General features: G+C 35.4%; 1 protein-coding gene across 1 annotated transcript; it reads right to left on the minus strand.

The window, feature by feature from the left end:
• Positions 1–7,647: 7,647 nt before the first annotated feature.
• Positions 7,648–10,104, minus strand: LOC141660915 (uncharacterized). Its single transcript, XM_074467894.1, has 2 exons — positions 8,017–10,104; positions 7,648–7,833 (listed from the first exon to the last, which is right to left on the minus strand). Exons 1-2 carry the CDS (start codon positions 10,102–10,104, stop codon positions 7,648–7,650), a joined length of 2,274 nt encoding a protein of 757 aa, XP_074323995.1.
• Positions 10,105–10,361: the final 257 nt, after the last annotated feature.

A 10,361-nucleotide genomic window follows, 5' to 3' on the forward strand; every position in this document is an offset into this window, starting at 1 on the left:
AATATGTCTGTTATTTTTTTATCTTCTTTGATTTTTAATGAGATTTTAAAATCATTTAAATAGAAGCTAGCACTTTATAATCCATCTAATTGGAACTAATTTATTATCCTCATATGACAAAGGGAAAATGGATTGACAACAATATAAGAACATAAAAAAATAGGAGAATAATCTGCATATCACCAACAGAAATCTAAAGAGTTGTTCTATGTACCTTGCGATAACTCAATAGAACAAAAAACAAACACCAAAAAAGAAATCATGTTTGCCTTTCGATAAAAACAAAAAAGAAAAAGAACGTACCACTTCTTTTAGGTGGCAGTGTAGAAGTAGAGGGAAGACTGAGTACAACATCCATAATTATGATCATCGTAGTTAATCCTCCTCTTAGATTACTCCATCCCTGTAAATCTTTTGGTTTACAACTTACATTCCTTTCACATCAAGAGAATTACCATTCTTAAGAAAATTACAAAACAGAAGAGCATAATAAAATTCAAAATCAAATTTCAGTACCTTGTCACGATACCATAGAAGCTTCTTGTCATAGCCATGGCGATGGAAATAAGTGACAACATCAATCCATATTAAGAAAATCTGTCGGTAAAGCGATATTAGTCTTATATAACATACAAATTTATTTACTTTGAGTTCTTATGATTTTGTAAAAAAGAATATTCTAACAATTAAGGGAACTACCAAAGAGCTTAATCACCTGAAATGAGTCAATTGTATCAGCCTTGTAGCCAAGTAACGATATCATTTGGATTCCAACACAACGTCAAAGTCACAAGTAAATTTCTCATTTGGGGGAATATATTACAATCACTCTAGTGATTGAAATGTGAACCTTTTTTTCCCGGGCTTCTGTTGATTTATTATTTATGAAAATTATACATAGAAGTATGCGCTTCTATGTCTAAGAAATTAGAGACAAATGTTAGTTTTTATCAAAATAAAGTTGATTTCTCACAAAATATACTGGATATGCAAAGATGGAAAAATAAATTTTGAATTTCAGCAGACAAAAAAATAAAATATAATCTTAGCAGTTTAATGTTGACCGGAAGACATGTGTATATATTTTTTGGTAGCTAAAATAAAATAAAAAACATTGATGCAGATTTTGATCATATAAAATTGTGGGAAAAAGAATCTTAAGTTATGAGCATAAAACTAAAGAAATAATACAGGAATCCAAGATTCATTCATCTAAAAATTCATGCGGTTCTGATTGTGAGTTCTGCCATTTTGCGGCTGATTTTTATTGCAGGAACTCATGCTTGTAAGATTTTACAAAGTTACGTATTATTCAGAGCTTCTAATTATAAGTTTAGATTGATCAACATATTATTGAAGATTGCAATATATATATATCCAAATAAGCTATTCAATCTTGGATTATCAGAGAAGCTTCCATGTCCACTGTGAGATCAAACAACTAGATACAAGCCAATTTAATTTATAAAATTAGTTAAAAACACACATGTACATATATTGTTCCTGTAGATTAGATGACCCTTTTTTATAAGTAGATTAGATAACCCTTATTTTTGCATTGTTGTAAAAAACTATAATAAAAAAGGTAACCGATCTTGGAAACCAAGCTATAGTATGTGCATAAGTGCCATTTTTTTAGGTTGTTGGGAATCAGGACAAAATTAATCGATCATGGCCAAGAACAAAAGTTACGGCGTAGTTTTTGAAACTCATTTATAGTCAGGTTAAAGTTTGTATTAATAATTAGTTTTAAATTAATAGAAAATAATAATCTTTTACTTAGCGTTGATATCAAGTGAGGATGTGCTAGAATTACTCACTATTTAAATTATTTCTTTTGAATAAAATATTTACATTACATAATATTGCGACCACATAGGTTTCCTTTCTCATTCTTAAAATTGTAAGTTGCTCCTGAATCCGTGAGAGATAATCATGCAACTCCAAAATCTATCAGTTTACTTTGAATCTTTCTTTATGGTGAGGATACTTTAACCATTACATTGTATAAGCAGAAAAAGATTGAGTCGCTTATAGGAAAAAAAGGAAGAGAACATAAATCTTAAGTTCAAGCCCCTAACCATGGCGCTACTACAATATAGATTAGGTTGACACATAAAAACAGAGACAAGGGGAAACAAATCATATAGGACACACAAAACATTTATACCTTTGATAGAACCAATGCAGAGGGTATTGGTAAGGATGAAATAATGTGAGTGTGATAAAATGATTAATTCCCTTAAATTTGATGGCATGCCTTAAAATCACAGTACATAGTATCCCGAATTACTGGTCTGAATCATTATCTGAAAGTGATGTTCATAGAGATCATATCTAATCAGCAAATATATGAAAACAGAGGGTGAAAAACTAAAGTAAATACACATGAGTTTTTTCAAAATATTTATATGTGTGTACATACAAACCTGCATAGAACCATACAATTTGAAGGCCAAGGGAGATATATATATATATATATAAACTATGTAAAAGTCAAGACTAAAAACTCTCATAGACAATGACAAATGTGTGCATGATTTCATCTAATCCACATTGAATACAAGCATAACACAAGTATACATGAGCAAAGAATCAGGAAGTCAGGAATAAATTACAGAACAAGAAGAGAGGCAAACGACTCACTCTAATAGGGAACATATCAATGAATATCAAAATGAAATAGTGAGTAATGATACCTGGAAGACTAAATCTTGATTTCATTTGTTGAAATGGAAATAAAAAGACGGTTATTAATTAATATTATGTCTCGTTTGCAGAGCAGATAAAAGTAGAGACATATCATGCGATGGCGACATTATTTATTAAAACACCATTTTAATGGCGATCAAATAAATCTTATCTAGAAATCTTTTTTAGGTACGAATCCGGGTCCAAGGGAAGTTATCGAAACTATGAGCTTCTAGAAATTTGACATCAACAAATAGCTCAATCTGTTATAATTTCGATTCATATGGTTTCAAAAATCAATGACTCTACGTAAATGAACACGAAAAGTACATATAAAAAGGATTATAATTAACTAATGTAACTGTTAGATATATTTGAGATGTCATGTCTAGTATGATTTGTGTTTAGTTTTCAGAACTTAACAACAGGACAAATCATGACTTATTTGAATCAAGACTTACTGGAAGTCAGAACTTCATATCAGAACTTAAGGTTATATCAGAACTTAAGTGCGGGGGGGACTTACAGTTAAGGAAGGAAGCTGATTTACAGTAGAAGATCGAGACTAAACAAAAGAAGATATGCATGAAAAGAGTTAGAAGACCAGAAGACTTGTAGAAGATATCTGATTGATATATTTTAGGAGACAGAATTATATTCCATATCAATTAGAAGTTATGTTGTAACTGTGTACTATAGAAGCACAGACTTTGGGTTTATACTATACATGTTATCATTATCGAGAAGATTATACATTGTAACCTAGCAGCTCTTAGTGATATTTATTCATCACTGAGAGAGAACAGTTCCATTGTAACATAGTTTATTATATTGAATATATCTGCTTACTATTACTTGTGTTCAAGATCGATTTGATTGTAATAACACTGTATTCAACCCCCTTCTACAGTGTTGTGTGACCTAACAAGTGGTATCAGAGCTATTCTGTTAATACACATACAGTAAAGATCCAAACAATCATGTCTGAAGAAGCACAAACTCCAACCAAGCCCACCAAAACTGAAGAAACTCAAAAGACTCAAACCCACAATCGATATGAGACTATTAGGGTTCCCATACTGAGACCTTCTGAGTATCCCATATGGAAAGTGAAGATGGCTATGTTTCTGGAAGCTACAGATCCAGAATACCTTGACAGAATTAATGAAGGACCACATAAGCCTACCAAGCTCTCTGTTGTAGTTGCTGATCAACCAGCAATGACCAAACCAAAGGAGAAAGGTGAGTACACAGCTGAAGACATCTCATCTATTGCCAAGGATGCAAGGGTAAGGCATTTGCTGCATAGTGCCATTGATAATGTCATGTCAAACAGGGTAATTAATTGCATAACTGCAAAGGAGATATGGGATGCTTTGGAGACAAGATGCCAGGGAACTGATGCAATCAAGAAGAACATGAGGACTATACTCAATCAAGAGTATGAGCACTTTGACTCAAAAGCTGATGAGTCTTTAACTGACTTATATGACAGGTTTATCAAACTCTTGAATGATCTGTCACTAGTGGACAAGGAATACGATCTTGAAGATTCAAATCTTAAATTCCTTTTAGCTCTTCCTGAAAATTGGGATTTGAAGTCTACTACCATAAGAGACAACTATGACCTTACTGAAACTACTCTTGATGAAATTTATGGTATGTTCAAAACTTATGAACTTGAGATGGATCAAAGGAGCAAGAGGTATGGAAGAAAGTCAAAAAGTCTGATTCATAAAGTTTGATTCAGAGTCATCATATTCTGAACGTTGGGTAAGTAATCAATTCATTTATCAAAACAGCAACCTCGTTACGAATATAAAATACACCACAGAGCCGGATCCCTTAATTTAAAAGCGAGTATTTAAATCCCCTTCGAAAGGAAGATCTTAAATTTGAAAACGAGTTTTGGGATCCGCTCTAACTTTTAAAATCATTTTGAAGACTCGAAAATATTTTTAAGAATGTTTGGAGTAATATTGATTTAATGAAATAAATCAGTCCCGATATATTAGAAAATATCTGAATATTATTATTTAAATAATATTCCCATAAGGATAATCCTTATAAAAATAATTGAAGTAGAAGTTTTAAAAACTCATACTTGAAATGAATAACGAATAACCAAAGATATACTTATACGAAAGTAAGATCTTTATTTGAATAATCAAAAATAAGTTTGATTATCGAAATATTATTCTTTAATAAAATAAAGAATATTATTTAATAAAATAAGCGGAGTCATAAGTCCTTGAATGAATATTCAAAAATAATATTCATTAAATAAAGTAAGCGGAGTCATAAGTCCTCGAATGAATATTCAAAATAATATTCATTAAATAAAGTAAGCGGAGTCATAAGTCCTCGAATAAATATTCAAAATAATATTCATTAAATAAAATAAAGTTATCGAATAAACCTTATTCGATTAATAGTTTTGAAAAATATATCAATATATATATAAATAAATATATATTATACTCGGGAACATCGACTCCCGGTTTAGAAAAATATTCACCTTTGGGTTCCCTATACTAAGGGTATACGCAACTACTGCTTATCTCTAGCATAGGTATTATGCAACTTATAAGCAATTGAATCAATAATTAGATATCAAGATTACGAAACAGACATGCATATATACCATATCACATGCTCCAATATATTGCAAGATTTGCTAATAAAAATCATGCACTTATCACAAGATAATGCATATACATATATTTACATCACAACAACAGTATAACGGGTAGAAAACTTGCCTGAGTGTTCCCGGATAGACTTAAGCTTAGAGTGGGTCCGATAACCTATGAACAACAACATAAGTCGAAATTAAACCCCGTTCGCTTAAAAACTAGACTTTAACCAATTGAACCTTAATGTTCGCTTATGGTCACTTCTACGCTTAACGAATCACATAAGTCGTTCGAGTACCCTCGGCTCCACTATTTTTAATAAATTAACCATTAAGAATTTTAAGGAGATTCTTTCGCGAGTACCCTACCAACTGCCTAATCCACTTTACATAATTGTTTCATACTCCAATTAGTCATTTAAGGGCCTTAACCAAGGTTTCAAAGTAAGGCGAGGGGTAATGGTTCGTTCGCGAAACGCCGTTACATAAAACGGTCGTTTCTCCTAAACCGTACATCGGATTTAAGCGAACCATATATCAAAACGAAGATCGTAACATGAACTATCTAATAATGGCAATGGTCAAAACCTAACAGTGAGTTCACGGGTCCTGATATTAAGAACAAAAGCAGTCTAAGGTAAATCGGGCATTACGGCGGCTATGTTTACGCGATTACCAAATTTGTACAACTCCAATTCAATCCACAATCAATCCCACAATCATTACTACACCCAAACTCCATCCATACTCTACTACAACAGCCCTAACATCTCAAGATTTCCAATTTATACTACTCTCAATCATAAACTAAAAGCTTATACTTAAGTTTTATTAACTATAAACAAGATTCAATCATCCAAATTGCTACAAACCCAACCAAACTTTAAACACACAAGCATCATGCTTCTCATGAACTATATTAATCAAAACCACTCCTAAATATTCAAAGTAAAACTAGGGTTTGAAGTTTTATACCTTCCTTGAAGCTTTTAATCCATGAAAGAGAATGCCCATGGAAGCCTTTATCTATACTTAAGCTACCTTGACGTTACAAATAAAATCAAGAATCAAAAATTTGTTCTTGAAAGTTACTATTCACCCTAAACTAAAATAATTTATTTGAGATAGAAAACCTTTGATTCAAGCACTCAAACTACTTGCTCTTCTTAGTTATGAAATATAGGATCCAAAGAAACAAACCTCTTGAATTATGATTGAGTGGAGCTTGGGTTTGGAATTTTTTTTTCTTGTTTTTCTTCAAAAAACCGTGAGCAAGGAGATGGGGGGAAGAGAAATGAATGTGCTTGCTTGGTTGCTTTGTTTTTGTTGTTAATTAACCTTTTGCCATGGTAAAATTTGTGTGGCTTATAATCAACCAACAATTCCTTCCCATTGTGTCATGCTTATGTCATCCTCTTATGTCATCTCCCCACACTTGTCTTCTTCTTGTTGGTGTGATGACATCATCATCACTAACCTCTTTGATTAACTCCTAATTACTTGGCTAATGATCGCTGATCTGTTATACGGTTCGCTTAACTTTCGTTTTCGTTTATCGTTTGAGGGATCATACCTGGGATATTATTACTTGGGTTCGCTTAACCTTTCTCAATACATTATATTCCTTTTATGATCCTCTCTTATAATCCTTGAATTTAAATCCTTTTTATCTTGTTACCTTATACTCAATTCTTTCAGTATCTGGTGGATTTTCGGGAAAAATCAAAGTATTCGAATTTGGCAACTGACGATCTTTACATACACTTATATACCATATAGAGTACTAATAAGATCTCAGAATAACAATAAAAGAACCCCTACAAAGTGTGGTATGAAAAGTTTTCTTATTCAGCATAATCAACAAAATCACTATTAATAAGGGTTACAAAAAGTCCAAAATTTTGGGGTTATTACAGTACTGGATGTTCATAACAAGCATAATGTGAAAGAAAATCTGATTCTATTTCTTGAAGATGGAAGGACATATCAAATGACGGAATCAGATGTGCTAAATAAATCACTAAAAGAACTTCAATTCTTTTATTACCTTTTAGAGGTAAAGTCTGATATTACCAGGAGATGGTCAAAGTTCATATTGAAGACCATCAGAGATAAAGAAAAAATTTCTGGTTCAAGAGTTACAGAATTCGTTCCTAATATTGTTGAAGATGATGGAAGTGAAATTCCAATGAAGAAGAATTCTGCTAAGCTTGAAGAGATAGTGAAAGAGAAATGTCTATGCTACAATGAAGATTCTTCTCATCCTAGGGTAATAAGACTAAATGATGGTTTCAAAAGAAACCATATCTCTGCTTTAAAGATTACTCAGTATGAGGGGGATGCAGCACTACCAAAGCCCTATCATCAACCGCAGAATCAAATTCCAACAAGAAATCGGCCAAGGCTTGTCCTTTAATTGCCGTACGGGGCATGTATTCCAAGTCAAACTGTCCCAACTCCACAGCCCATTTCAACTTTCTCCCCGATGATTTCGGTTTGTGAAGAACCTGCCGTAGAGGATATGTTGTCCAGACTTCAATTCTATGGGCCTAGAAGTATGGGCGTAGCTTCCTTGACGCAAGGATCAAGGCATAAACCAGCTTCTCCATACTCGTATAACGAGTTTCAGCATCGTGCAATTATTTGCTCACATAATATATCGGTGATTGTTGCGTGTCTTCTTCCCTTACTAGCACAGCGCTAATTGAATACTCAGAAACTGCAAAATATAGGATTAGGGATTCTCCATCTAATGGTTTTGACAACATAGGAGGGTTCCCCAGTTGTTCCTTGATCTTCCTAAAAGCTTCCTCACATTCTGGTGTCCATACAAAGTCCTTCCCTGCCACTTTGATCGCCTTAAAAAATTCTTTGCACCTGTTGGATGATTTAGAGATAAACCTGTTCAACACGGCGATCCTCCTAGTTAGACTTTGCACCTGCTTCACATTGGTGGGAGATTTTATATCCAGCATTGCTTTAATCTTTGCAGGGTTAGCTTCAATCCCTCTATGATTGACGATGAACCCCAGAAACTTGCCTGACTCTACACCGAACACACACTTCTGCGGATTCAACCTCCGAAAGCTCCTAAGAATATTGAACATTTCCATCAAGTGCTTGACATGATCGTTTGCCTCCTTTGATTTTACCAACATATCATCCATATATACCTCCATGGTTCTCCCAATCTGATTCTTGAACATCATGTTCACCAATATTTGGTAGGCCGTGCCTGTGTTGATCAATACAAATGGCATCCCTACGTAGAAGTATAGTCTTCTATCAGTAATGAAGGATGTATGCTCCTGATCAGGACCGTACATGGGAATTTGGTTATAACCGGAGTATGCATCCATAAAGCTTAACAAGGCATGCCCTGCCGTCGCGTCAACCAGCTGATCAATTCGTGGGAGTGGAAAGCTGTCCTTCGGGAAAACCTTATTTAGATCTGTAAAATCTAAACATGTCCTCCACTTCCCATTCGGCTTTTTCATAAGCACCGGATTCGCGAGCCACTCGGGGTAGTAAGATTCTTTGATCAACCCCACTTTTAACAGTCGGTCCACTTCTTCCTTTAAAGCTATCGCCCTTTCCCCACTCACCGGGCGATGCTTTTGTTGTATGCCCGTGCAATTAGGGAAGATGTTCAACCGATGACATATTACCCCTGGGTCGATTCCCACCATGTCTGAATGACTCCATGCGAAGACATCGAGATTTTTAACCAAAAAACGGGTAAGTCTTTCCTTCATTTCATCACTTAGCTGAGATCCCACCTTAAAAACCTTGCTTGGGTCATCCTTGTTGACCGGAACAGATACTGTGTCTTCGGCCGGCCCCGTTTTCTCGGCAGGCATAGGGATCCTGGGACCCAGATCAAAATCAAAGTCTCGGGGGTCCTCGACCTCCATTTTTGCATCCGAGGGCGCGTCCCCATGTGTGGGAGCATTCACCTCAGAATAAGGCATGGCTTTGTGCAATGCAGGTGTGGAGGGTGCGTCCTCGTTTCGAGGAGCATCAACCTTAATTCCATTTTCACTCTTCAAGGACGCGTCCTCGTTTTGAGGAGCATCCACCTTGAGGCTAATTTCAAGACTTTGTAAAATCTCACTTCTTCCTTCCAACTTTTCTCCGTTAACCTCCTTTTGCATGATCCCCTCTACATGGTTCACCACAACTTCTTCCACACTATGGATCCTCGAAACATTCCCCAACGTCAAAACAGGGGTCTCGGTAGCATGAGTTTTTTCTTCCTTTAAACCTTCCACAAAATAATGGGCATAAACCTCCCCACTTGGTTTAGTCTGAATGACCTCTGCATTCTCAAATGGAAGACTTTTTCCCTCATACCTTCTCTTGCAAAATTCTTTAACAGCCTTGTAATAGCAGTCGCGTGACTCGAATTGCGATCCTCTCAGACTGCCCACTTCGTTAGGTGTTGGGAACTTTATCATCAAGTGACGTATCGAGGTTATCACCCTGAACGATCGCAACCAAGGTCTGACCACCAGCACATTGAGTGCGGAGTCCTGATCCAACACTTTAAAGTCTATCATTTGAGCGACAGATAGAGCCCCTTTCCCGAGTGTGACAGGAAGCCTAACTGAACCCCTGACTCTCACTGCCTCTCCAGTAAAGCCGTAGACATGTGCATCTTTGAAATTCATGTCACTATCTGGGAAACCTAATTTTTTGTACGTGTTGTAATACAGGATGTTCGCAGAGCTCCCATTGTCCAAGAAGACTCGATGCACGTTCATTGCCCCAATAAGCATAGTTATTAACAATGCATCATTATGAGGAAGATGTACCCATCTTGACTCTCTTTCCCTGAACGTAATGTCAGCTGATTCCCCTTTGAATATTTTCGGAGGCCTATCTTCCAAGCTATGAATGTTGGTGAGTGGCGGGTGTCGTGCTTCTCTCGCATTTATTTCTAACGCCCAGTTACTATCGCGACAAACGGGTGTCCCCCAAAAATTGCCCAGATACTACCAGCTCTTTGGAACTTACCTTCCGCTGTCTTTTTAAC

This window comes from Apium graveolens, chromosome 5 (genome assembly GCF_009905375.1).
Source record: "Apium graveolens cultivar Ventura chromosome 5, ASM990537v1, whole genome shotgun sequence".
Classification (NCBI taxonomy): Eukaryota; Viridiplantae; Streptophyta; class Magnoliopsida; order Apiales; family Apiaceae; genus Apium; species Apium graveolens.